We start from the raw sequence: 12,504 nt of genomic DNA on the forward strand, positions 1-12,504 counted from the left end.
GCTCAGAAAATGCACCATGTATGTTGAAAACTGATATAGTGACAATCTTGTAAAAGAAAATTTGGTAAAATTGATATAGTTCTTTCATAAATGTTTTTTCCTTTTGTACTTTTGTCATGTGACCTCTGCAGAAAGTACATCAGAAGAATCAGGAGATGAAGGTTCTAATGGAGCAAATGAGGAACCTCCTGTGGGACGTCAATGCCATGCTCAACATGCGCAAATGACCACAACACACTATCTTTCCCTTCCGCATTCAGGCTATGTAGACTTCATCGCCTTGCCCCAGCAGCCGCTTACGTCCTCACTGTTGCGCCCATGGTGGGGCAGCTGAGGACAGCAGGCAGCCTGCAGATGCCCGGCACTGTTAACACATTGTATTTACTCTCGATTAATGAGGTTTGACTCATACAGCCTCGGGTGCAGAGCTCGCTTCATTTACTGCATTGAGTCTTGGCTGTGATCTGTAACTTTCTGCCTTTGTGCACTGCACCATTTTGCATTAGCAAGGATTTAGTAATATGAATTCCATGCCAAGCACGAGGACTGATCCGGACTAATCGCTAAAGGCAACACTGGGAAGCATCTTGTGCTCCAGGCATCCTGTGTGAACACCAGCATAGAATCTCTGGCCTTAAGTGTAGCAGTTGGAGTGATGTGATGTGATTGCACATCTGTAGCCTGGCAACTACGTTCTCAGGTGGAGCGAGTGACGTGTGTGTGTGTGTGTGTGTGTGTGTGTGTGTGTGTTTGTGTGTGTGTGTGTGTGTGTGTGTGTGTGTGTGTGTGTGTGTGTGTGTGTGTGACTGAGGGCAAAATAATGAAAGCTCTTTCTTTAGTACTGTATACAATTTCCTTCAGGGAAATAATTTTATACGTAATTCTTAATAATAATAATAATAATAATGTTAAAAATAATTGGTAGGGTATTTGTTTTGTTTGTTAGAGATCCCCAAATTATTTTGTGTACAAAATAAAAATAAAAAAAGCTACACTAACTCATTATTTTTAAGTTAATGTATTTTTGTAGCACAGAACAAAGATTTTTGGAAGCATTTGTTTTAAAAATGCAAATTCACTGGTACAACTGCATTCCAGAAATGCTTTATTGGTCAAGTAATTACACCTTGTTCTGAGTCAGTCACTTTGACTCCTCTGGCACACATAATGTGTTAGTCTCTGGTACAATTTGCATCTGGCTTGGTGCTAATTTCAAAACTCCACCAATGAGATGGCAGCTGGGGCAGTCACTGAGTGCTTACACTTGAATGACACCCACTGTGCTGTCTGTGAAAAATTGAAGATCCAATTTCAGGTAGGTTGGAGGCTTCCTTCTTTCTCCACCTCTAAACTTTCTTAGACACTATGGGCAGTGTGCGCCACCCAAGGTTAGCCACCATGTTCAAAAGAATCTGCATTGTTGAGGGAGGGGGAAGCCACTCCTTGAGCCATGCCTGTCTGTCAGTGTCCCCTGCCCGTCCAACTTTTTGTTGAATTTGAGTGTCTTGTCTGTCCCTCAGGCACGCTCAAGGTCTTTGTACTTCTTGCGCAGGACAGAAACGTGGTCCTTAAAGAGAACAGGATCCAGGCGGAGTTGTGAATGCACCAGGGGCATGTAGCCGAACCAGCTAGCAAAGGTGTCGACACATTCCTGCCTCTGGTTAAAGTGCTCAGGGTTTGCCCATGGGGCCATGTTGGTGCTCTGGGAACAGAGGAATAGAAATGAGGAAAATGCTGTCATATGGTGTTAACTTGAGATACAGCGTCTATGGGATTCTTCACTTCTAATCTTACACGTTACATGTTAGTGTGAGGTAGTGTAATGGGCGTATGTGATAGAGGGGTCACCTGTGGACCAGGCAGTTCTTTGTACTGCTTCCTCTGGGCCACTTTGATGGGTGGTAGATGTGTCACAGAAGACACAAGGAAGTTCATAAGAATGTCCTCACAGTTTGAAGTACGATCTACGAGCGCTCGTAATGAGGGCGCTAGGTAATGTGAGAACAGGTGATGGTAGTACCTATTGGAGGATGAAAAAGGAGGCATGAGCAGGTGACTGGTGAAAAGTGAACCGTCCTATTTTGTTCATGTGAAATCTTTCATAGGTGGCTTGTACTGTTAATGCAGAGAATGTTATCAGTTGCCATATCACGTCATGTCTACATCTGATGAATATTTTTTCCTCCCCTTGTTTTACACCCATAATTCTCAGTTGTGTTGTATTGGCTGAATCATGTCTATAAACCTAGGTGATCAGTTACCTGTGATAGAAGGCTGCACCAGTCAGCACAACTGAGTACTCATTAGTCCATTTGGAGGTGTAGCCCCATAGTTTCTTCACAGGGTCCCAGAAATGACTTCTGGGAGGATATCCTACTATCCTCTCAGGGAAACCCCGCCACACAAGGAAGGCAAAGTTGACCTGTTAATTTAACCATACAACAGTCAGAAATATGTAACTGACTATATAATGGGACTAAGAAAAAAACATGTATTTACAGTTCCAGTTCATTTTTTCACCATATAAAATTTTAAATGCTACACATAGTAGGTGAGCATTAGAACTGTTAGGAAGTTGATTTCTAGGAGGAGAGCGAATCACTGCTAATCTGCTAAATTAGTTGAGGGGAACTCTAACCTCACTAGTCAGTAGCACTGTGTCTTCATCCAGGCTTAGCACAGCCTCAGTCTCAATCGCAGCATGCGGCAAGAAACGGCTGCTAGTCTGTGAGAAACAGATGGAGTAAACCAGGGTGTGTATGTGTGAGAGAGATAGCTGCTGGGTTGTCCTATGAGCCACAGAGTGTGTAGGGAGGGTTGCTGTGTAAGCCTGTGTGTGTGTGTATTTGGTGGTTGGGGGCGAGGTGTTGCTCTGACACTCACAGAGAGTGCGTGGGTGTGGCCAATGCACATGGCCACAGCTTGAGCATACTCTTATTTGGAAACACTCACTTTCCTTCTGCCATCTGTAACAATCAGGGGCACTGGCATGGGTGGCCACTTGCTCCGTTGAGGGGGAGGCTTCTCACTATTCCACACGATGATGATCTGGAGAAAAGCAGGGACCAGAAATACAAACAGACAGGATTCACAAATGTATATAATCTGGAGTGTCCTAATGTAGAACAATTCAAGCAGAATTATTGGGAACTTTAATTGATAGTAAACAATGGTGCATTTCATGGTACAGAACCAGTGAAATACTCCATTATGCAGTCAAAATGGAATGCCATGGAGAAACTCTAATGCATGTGCAGTACCTGGGAGCAGTATTTTGACTTGGACACCACCTGAAGGAGCTTCATGATTGGCTGCGACTGGGACACCAAAGGGGAGGTGGCATGGATCACAGCAGTAAACTCTTGTCCAGTGCTTACTCCTGTATTAATGGACAGAGATTATCTACACTATGCGATTTTACCCAGTACCATTTGCAACCTTCTGGTGGGTGTCATTGGGACAGTTCTGGTCATTTGCATTTATGGTATTTAGCAGATGCTTTTAGCCAGAGCAATTTACAAAGCTGTTAGAATATTGAGGAGAAGAGAATCATGAGAACGGAGCTCTAACTTTCTACATTTACACACTAACATTTCAATGTTGAGCTTGTGGAAAGTGAAGAAATCTGTAGATTTGAGAGTGGCACCACTGACTGCTCACTGCTTGGTTTTGCTCACATGGAATCTTTAGGCTTACCAAGATTCAGGTAGTAGAAAGGATAGTGGGCCAGGTGCGTGGAGTACTCGGGCAGTACCAGAAGACCTCCAGGCAGGGCGTTCCACATCAACTTGTTCCTGGAGATATGAGCATACACTCTGTCCTTGATGATCTGCCAGATAATGATAAAAAAATCCAACTTGCTTGATTAAGATGAGATATCTTTCCTATCAGTGTACTCAAAAGAAAAATTTACTTCATGGTTTCATTTCAAGCATTTAAGTCCTACTAGAGCTTACATTTCTGCTATTGGCCATGAGAGGGCATTGCTAGCTCATGCATTTTCAGCAAAAACCAAGATTGTGTTTGGCAATTAACCTGGTGGTACAGGATTAAGTAGGTGCTAATGATGCATGCCATCTTAATCCTTGTTTTAATTTCCTCTGAGTCCGTGCTCTGTCACACTCATGGTGCTTCAAACTGACATATGAGCTGTCTTATGCTTACCTCTAGTGTGGTAAGTACAATCTTGTCCACTGAGGAGAAATAGGCATCCCAAAGCATCTGAGTGCGCTGCCTTAGAGCCAACACCCGGTCAATACCCACAGCCCGCACCGTGGAGGGCACCTTATGAAACAGAGAGGGACTTTATCCAAGCTGTAGGCAGACTAAGATCGTTAAATATATGGACACAGCACACACTCCTATACAAAGAGATCAACTTCTGACCTCCAGTAATGTGATTACAAATAAATTTGAAACAAAAAGGCCTTCAAAGTCAGCAGCTTCCAGTGGCTGTTGACATGCTGTTTACCTGCAGAAGCAACCTCTCGTCTCCCTCGATGACTGCCTGGTTCCACTGGATGACATCAGAGAAGGGCAGTTCCCAGCCGTTGCTGAGCAACACCGGGATACAGGCCGCCTGAGGGATATGCCAGATGCATAGACGGGCAAGACAATCCATTGTTAAGTCTCCAGCATACATTAGGGTTGCTGCAGACAAAACAGGCATCTGTCCCGTAGGCCATGAAATATATATGTAGTATGTTTTCTGAATTCCCATCAGGGAGAGCAATCGTGTTGAGTCTGGAGCAGGGAGAAAGGGAGTCGGAATATGATATTGGCCTCAGGGATCAATGGGTGACTCCCATCAGCCATTCCTGAGAGACACAGTTCCGCTGTTGTACAGTACGAAGGACCACAAGGCTACTAATTAAAAGCCCATCCTACGTGTCAGGAATCATGGACTGGGCCCTGATTTATTGAAGTACTCTGATGCATGTTTGTATTTACTGTCAGGTTGTGACGTTGCTCAACAGTTCCTCTCCGGTTTCTTATTTGCTTATTTTCTAATGAAACCACAAGAGACCTCAGCCTTAATACCAGGTGAAGATCAAACATGGCCCTCCTGGCAGTGTGCAAGTAGGCTTTCATCCTAAAGAGGCTTTAGAGAACACAAGGATGGACAGCGACAAGCCGCTTCACGCAGCCGACTGCAGTTTTGGCCTACTGTGCCTACATCAGTCCTGGGCCTTGTCTGTGTTCACACCCAGAGAATGTGAATTAGAAGTAGCTGGAATAACATTGCTCATCTAGTTTTGGCCAACGTATAGATATGACCTTTTTTGAGGAGTGCAAATGAGATTGAGTGTGCCATAAGCAAGGAGAGGGTGAGAGATTACAGGCAATGAGAGTGGGGATGGGGGGGTTGATTGGTTTAAAGATGTTCTAGAACTTTCCACAATGTTGATAATAGCCAGCTCTTTTTGTGGCTCTGGCTGGCACCAAAGAAATGAAAAGCTCAAAGAGATGTGAATGGAAACACGAAAGGGGAAGAAAGTGAAATAGACGAATGGACTTGGAGGAAGACTAAGAGAGAAAGAGTGGGGGTGTGAGGAGGAGTTACTGTGAGGGCAAAGCTGCCTGCCAAAGCCACTGTTCTGTGGATTTGTCCATTCAGCAGTGCTCGGCTGAGCCTAGGGCACCCTCTGGGAGTTTCCGCCCTTTTCCCACACCGCCAGGAGGCCAAAGAATACATGTGCCTGGGAAGTTTTTCCACTCAACGCCTAATGTGTTGTTTATCTAAACTCTAGAACCATTCTCACTCATTTTCCGAGTCCCTCTGGCCTCAAGGTGGTCGTTAGGTTTTTTTTCCCACTGCCTACAGCACAGTGCAGCTGCAGCAACATGCACAGCCTCCTGTGGGTCTGACCACAAGTTCATCAGGGAGTCCATGAATACCAGCATACCTGCAGTGACTCCAGGAAACGGAATGAACCAAGGCGTCGGCCTCGAGGAACCAGGCAGAAGGTGGAGTTTTGAAGCAGCTCCCGATAGTCAAACCTGGAGAAGAGACAGACAGAGAGTGGCCATCAGCACCAGTAGACGGTTCCTCAAGGAGATGGACAGAGAAATCTGCTCCTTACTGCTGTGCAATGGCTTTGCTCACATCGCAATGTTGCCGAGCAACATTCTGAACCAGGCAGGCCACCGTGTTCACATCAAACTGATTGCCCTGGCAACCATTCAGCAATTCTAAGAACACACCAACAAGACCAACTCCATCATCTTTGTGTGTTCTCTATTGTTGCATGATAAGTGAATGAAGGGTGTGTGTGTGTGTGTGTGTGTATGTATGTATGTATGTATGTATATGTGTGTATATATATATATATATATATATATATATATATATATATATATATATATATATATATATATATATATATATATATATAGATATAGATATAGATAGATAGTTTGTGTCTGTGTGTGTGTGGGAGTCACTGTTGACCAAGAGAACTAATGAGTGTGGTGGAAAAGGATTGCATAACAGACTTGAACTGAGATGGCAGCAATGTCAGCACAGGACTTGCTGAGCAAAATGGCGCCAGATACTCCCAAATGTATAGTTGGTCAAATTCCGCCTAAACCTGTTCTGCTACAATGGCTTAAAATTGTCTGTTTATTGGGCTACTACTAAAAGGGAATGTGCAAAGAAACCACAAACTCCATACCTTTTTGTCAGCCCTCTGGAAATCAAAAGGGCAACAACTTGGGAAATCACAGAGGAGACATCGTTCAAGTGTACTGCTTTCATAAGAAACAGACAGAAAATCTATTTGGCATAGGTCCTGTGAGAAATGCTGTGAACAAGTTTCCATGAGAATTAGTCAGCTTGACTCAGGCACCAAGTTCTTGCAGTTCTAAAGGAAGCAACTTATCCTATCAACCATAACAAATAAATGCTTCCAGGACAGAGTTTCTCACTATGCACATGATACTCCATTACCTACAGCTCTAGCTTTCTGTTTGAGTTAGCATGTACGCATCTTCTGACTGTTGGCCACATTCAGCTTTTCGATCCATTGCTAGTTCTGTAAGACCCCTTGTTTTGCTTGGCTCGAGGTTACCCCTGAGAGGGTAGAGCTGCTTTTCTCTTGAAAGAGGCCAGTGTTCCCTGAGCAGGCCAGGAGAGCACGACTAGATGCGCCTTCCAGAGCTAGATGCGCACGAGTGCAAACAAACTGGTATGAAAGCACCTCTATCTCCATCCAGTGCAAGACATGTTTATTTACATGTGAACTGCAAAAAGATAAAAGGCTTGCTGTCCACCTCAGCCCCCCAAAGGCGATGTCTGGATCTAACCTGAGTTCTGAGCTAACCTGGCATGTCTAGAGGTAACTTGCTACTTTGGTTCAACGTTTGTAAAGGTTTGAGCATACATAACTTCTCCTTGAATGCCACACTCAAACTATTATAGTGTCTTTACCCAGCAAATGACATGCCACATTTTGATATGACGTGAGGTTGAGAAGCTGAGTTCCATTAATAAGGAAATAAAAAAAGCAAATTAAAAAATTAATGAGGAAACTGTTTTCTCCCGGCCCGGACTGAACCTCTGCAGTCAGGTGCCTCTGGAGAATCAGAGCTCACTGTGAGCAGGCTCTTACATCAGCACTGCAGTGCTGAGTGCGAAAACTCTGCTGAAGTTTCTGGCATGCTGGTAGCTTAGTAACCCTTCACTGGACCTTTAATGGTGCCATTCTGCAGGTCTGCTGGTGGGTTTGGATCTTCTCACCAACCCTTTAATGATACCATGTTTATGCAGTAATCTGTAGTATGCTGGGAGCTGTGTGGGGCTGGGCAGGTGATGGGTAAAGTGAAACGGCTGCTATTTGTCTGAGAGGGACCCACTTGATCTGCTCTGCTGTTTGGTTTGGAATAAGCCTGCTTTACCCTATAATGCACAATTCCTGGATATATGCATACGTATGCATGTGTATCTATATGTATACAAATATATATAAGATGTATTTTTTCTTAGCATTTCTGTACAGCATGTTACTCAGTTTGCATGACTGTGCTGGTATCTGCGAGTCTAGACTTTAGATTAGCATCGACCCACTTTTCTTTTTCACTCTTTCTCTCTGTTCTTGCAGCATCTCCGCAGTGTTTTTTAATGAAGCCATTTACCCAGAAGTAGTGGAGCAAATAAATCATTTAAGTGTTTTGTTTCCACGAGCTAATAAACAGGCTTCTTCCTCTTCCATTTACCAGGGTTTGGTGTGGAACTGAGCCAGCTTTGGTTTGCAGGGCTAAAATGCGTGTGTGTGTGTGTGTGTGTGTGTGTGTGTGTGTGTGTGTGTGTGTGTGTGTGTGTGTGTGTGTGTGTGTGTGTGTGCGCGCAGCTGTGGGACTCTAAGATGACATGGAGCATGTCTCCAGTTTGTAATGTTGGGACATGAGCCAGTGACAGAGTACATTTGTGTTTGTTTGTGTGTGCCCACAGCTGCACTGCATACCCTGTCCATCAACAGTTCCAATGTGCTGTAATTAAACACTTATAATTGTTTATAAGCATTTATATTTGTATGTGTGAACATTAAGTCCCACTTACGTCATGTACATAAATGTCTGTTTAGTGTAGTAGTGTCTGTCACACACTTCCCTTCCATTTGAACTGAGAAATTGGTTATAATATACGCATACTGTTGATAGAAGAAATATCTCAGTCTCAAACTGGCAAAAGTGCAGTTACATGAATGTAAGCCTCCAGGTGTGTGTGTGTGTGTGTGTGTGTGTGTGTGTGTGTGTGTGTGTTTTTTTTTCTTTTTTCTGGCATACATGTACACTCCTGTATCGCACAAAGATGCCTTACAGTCCAGTTTCCAGATGCTCGTGGCCCCTGGGGCAAAGGTTGTTAAACATTTATAAAGGAATATGCCGGAAATCCTTGTTGGAGAAGGAGAGGATCTAATGGAGCCAGCTACAGATGAGCTGTTCCTGTCAGCGCCTGTACCCCATCCCGTCCCCAGCTCTGCCTGGCTTTACCCTTCTGTTTCCCAATAATGCCCTCTATTCTTTAGCTTGAAATAAGTTGAAAACACCCCCCTCTCTGTCACTGAGGGGTTTGAGGAGTGTTCTCTGGAAGCAGCTGTTGGTCACTCCCACCATCGCTTCCCACATTCTCTGACTGCTCAGCTGTTGTTAGTGGCTGAAGAAGAACGACTCTCTCTCTCTTTGTCTGTGTAAGAGAGTATAAAGGGCTGAAAGAAAAAGGATAAGGAAGAATGGTGATGAGTCTCAGTCAAGCACGCTGACGTGTATGCATGTGAGACGCACGACCTGGGAAATGACTCACAATGGTTGTTCCTGTTATGTAATGGTTTTTACAGGTTTGATGTGCACTTTTCTGCATGTCAAGAATCATTGTTTTTGAGCATGTCTGTATTTTCCCAGCAGTGTTTTCTCCTCTTCATGTTTCCCGTGTGTAGGTTTAGAGGTAGATGTCTACAGAAAAGCAGCACCCCCAACCCACCTGCCTCTCTGCGATCTCATTACTCATTATCACTGATGATCTGGCCAGACAGACCCAGTAACATCTAAGACAGACAGACAGACAGACAGACACACACACACACACACACACACAGCTGGATGAGGCCCATGCTGTGTGATGGACAGCCACCAGTTGTCTGTTGATCCTTACTTCTTATCCGTATCGGAAGCACAAAGGTCATCTGTCACACACACTCATTCTTTCTGTCTCTCTCTGTGTATGTTTGGTGTTTATGTGGGATTAGTTTTTTTAATTCTGCATGCAGTCTACAACGAATCTTAGGGAAACATAATATAAGAGCTTTTAATGAAAAATGTTTGGTCTGAATACAGCATTGCTTAAAGAATCACTTCAAAACCATCGATCCTTTCTGTGTGTTCTTGTATGTGTGTGAGGGACAGAGAGAAAGAGAGAGAGGTGCTGTTTCTAGTTCATTTCCAATGTTCTAACCTACAAGTCCTGAACCATAAGAATACGTAATTCCTTGCTTAACTTAAATTATATCCAATTTTTGAACACGAGCTACAATTGAAGGAAGTTTGATATTTGTTATATAAGTGCACTTTTCTCATCATGACATGCTGCTGAACATCTATTTTGATCACTAATGCTTTTTTAGTAGGTGCTTACATGATGATGTTTTCCGGGGTGGCTTATAATGGAGTTTAATGGGGCACAAGTTCAAAGCTTTAAACTTTATATGCCTGTTTCGAATATGCCAAAGTAGCGGTTCATCAAAACATGCCCTCTGGATGCCCTCGTAACAGCATATGTGACATTACCACTGATCTGTGAAGAATGTACATGGTGTGGGAAAATCTAGATTTATTTTTAGCATTGCTAGAGTGCATAGAAATGGGGATTATAGCCAATAACAAAACGTGCGGTAAGCACATATGTAGTATGAATACCATCTTAAGATATGAATCATGTGTATTAACTAGCAGCTTTGCAGGTTTAAAACTGCTCCATTAATCTCCACTGTAGGACTCTTACAAAAACTCGCTGTTGCAGAAAATGGCTACATAAAGCCAGTCAATGCAATCTTGCATTAAGTTAAAGTTTGCTTGTTTGTTTTTTAATCACCAAGAGTCAGGGAACTTAATTTCTGCATTTCAGATTTACAATGCAAGTCCATAATTGACTGATCTAAAAGCTTGAGCCATTTATATTTTTAAAAGCTCAGATACAGGACCAGGTTCAGTGCCTCCAAAGCCGTTTCACTGTGAATCCTTATGAGCTAAAGCGCAAAGCTGGTCAGTGATCAGGGACTCTGCTGGCTGTAGGCTCAGAGTGGGAGTGAAAGGTCAGGTTACAATCTGTGGACAAGTAACTGCTGTGAAGGGCCTACCTTAAACCTGCAGGGAAGGAGGGAGAGAGAAAGTTGTGTGTGTGTGTGTGTGTGTGTGTGTGTGTGTGTGAGAAACATAAATAAACATAAAAGAGAAAAAATAATTACATAACTACAGAACTAGAGGCTGGTCCAAACCATTGCAAAAAATGTTGTTATAGCAGAAACTAGATCCTATCTGTAATATACAGCTGCAATGTCAGTGTAGCTGTTGTGCTGTGTGTATGTGTGTTGTGCATGCACAGATGTTTTAATCTGATTTTATGGCTTTTTTTTCTCCACTCACTTGGGGAGTGAACAACAGTAAGCTTTTCTCACTTTCACTTATCTGTCTGTCAGTCTCTGTATCTCCTTACTCATTTTTACTCAGATCCCTCTCCATACAGTCTTTCCCTCTCCCTCTGAATATGCTTTATGAGCTTTATAAATACTTTGAGTCACCTGACAGTGCTGTGTCACTAACATTTCTGAGCAGGCACATTAATACATAAATTTGTTACCCAGTCATGCAGTCCTCGGCACACATTTATGCTACTGTATAGTGTGTTTGTGTTTGTGTGTGTGTGCGTGCCCATGTGCGTGTGTATGTTTGTACATGTGTGTGCGTATGCTCGTGTGTGTGTTCCAGTCCAGGGCACAGAAAACCACATGGCTAAATCAAGCACTGTTCTGCTATTTGTCCTGGCCTCCAAACTAACGCCTCCCACAATGTACTCAAATATACTGCCTACTCGCTCTCTCATTAACTATATACACATGCTCGTGTGTGTGTGCTTTTTATATACTCCCATCACTATCTGTGTATATTTCTCTGCTCCTCCCCTCTATTTAATTCTTTCTTTCTCAGTTAATTACAGAAGGATGGAGATAAAAGCTCTCTAATTGGGACTGTTGTGACCTTTCTGATCCCTTTAGATCATTAACTAGTCCTATGCCATGCATACACAAACCGACAGAAACATGATTTTAGATACATAAGTACTTACTTTGACTGTTAGAAAGTGCTTATATATTTTCTGTATATAAAGCACCGAATTTGTGTATATAAAAGATTTGAGAGATCTAAAATTTAAAATGTACCATAGAAAAAGTGCTTAAAATCTTTACTGGGTAAATATAGCAACCAATCACAGTGGACCAGCAGACTAAAAACTCAGCAGCTCAGAACTGTCGGGTGTTTGTGTGTGCTCATGCGTGCCTGTGTCTCTGTGTCTGTGAGTTCTCTGCTGCGGCATTATGACACTCCAGACACAAATGTGGCCTCATATCGCTTAAGCTCAAGTATGAGCCACTACACATCAATCCCTCCAGTGGTAAATGAACACCTATGGTGTTGCAATCACCCCTGTTGTGTTCAGTTGTGTCTGATTGGTGTTATATAAACACTGGAGGTGTTAATTCAGTATTGATGTTGTGCTGTGTAACTTGAGGCCTACTGTATGGAGGAGAAAGCATGAGGGGAATACTGTAAATAAAGTATTACTCGTCTAAAACACCCAAAAGACCTACTTTGTGTCACCACTAAACCCTCGTTTAGTTTTCATTAAAGCATTTTACAAGTAGTGACATCTATCATGACGGCCAGCCCATTTCTTGATGTTACTTCAACTGCTCTGGACATAGTTTGAGTTACTAGGAGCTCAGCCAGGAGCTT

At 43.1% G+C, this 12,504-nt stretch overlaps 2 protein-coding genes across 14 annotated transcripts in view; one reads left to right on the plus strand and one right to left on the minus strand.

Annotated features, from left to right (window-relative positions):
* zgc:114119 (Mediator of RNA polymerase II transcription subunit 30-like) overlaps positions 1–806 on the plus strand; it is a 17,702-nt gene extending 16,896 nt beyond the window's left edge. Inside the window, exon 5 of the mRNA XM_035529311.2 lies at positions 132–806. Coding sequence (XP_035385204.1) covers positions 132–227 — 96 coding nt within the window. The 3' untranslated portion in view covers positions 228–806. The remainder of the gene's footprint in view (positions 1–131) is intronic.
* A 282-nt stretch (positions 807–1,088) lies between these two features.
* ext1c (exostoses (multiple) 1c) overlaps positions 1,089–12,504 on the minus strand; it is a 34,441-nt gene continuing 23,025 nt past the window's right edge. For all 13 annotated transcript variants that reach the window (XM_027032111.3, XM_081699838.1, XM_081699849.1 and 10 more), the window contains 10 exons: positions 5,907–6,000; positions 4,472–4,579; positions 4,165–4,284; positions 3,697–3,829; positions 3,261–3,379; positions 2,953–3,048; positions 2,639–2,725; positions 2,262–2,422; positions 1,849–2,020; positions 1,089–1,702 (listed from right to left, as the gene is read on the minus strand). In XM_027032111.3, the coding sequence (XP_026887912.2) occupies positions 1,517–1,702; positions 1,849–2,020; positions 2,262–2,422; positions 2,639–2,725; positions 2,953–3,048; positions 3,261–3,379; positions 3,697–3,829; positions 4,165–4,284; positions 4,472–4,579; positions 5,907–6,000 (1,276 nt within the window). In that variant the 3' untranslated portion in view covers positions 1,089–1,516. The remainder of the gene's footprint in view (positions 1,703–1,848; positions 2,021–2,261; positions 2,423–2,638; positions 2,726–2,952; positions 3,049–3,260; positions 3,380–3,696; positions 3,830–4,164; positions 4,285–4,471; positions 4,580–5,906; positions 6,001–12,504) is intronic.

Source organism: Electrophorus electricus, chromosome 2 (assembly GCF_041902795.1).
Source record: "Electrophorus electricus isolate QZ-2024a chromosome 2, ASM4190279v1, whole genome shotgun sequence".
NCBI lineage: Eukaryota > Metazoa > Chordata > Actinopteri > Gymnotiformes > Gymnotidae > Electrophorus > Electrophorus electricus.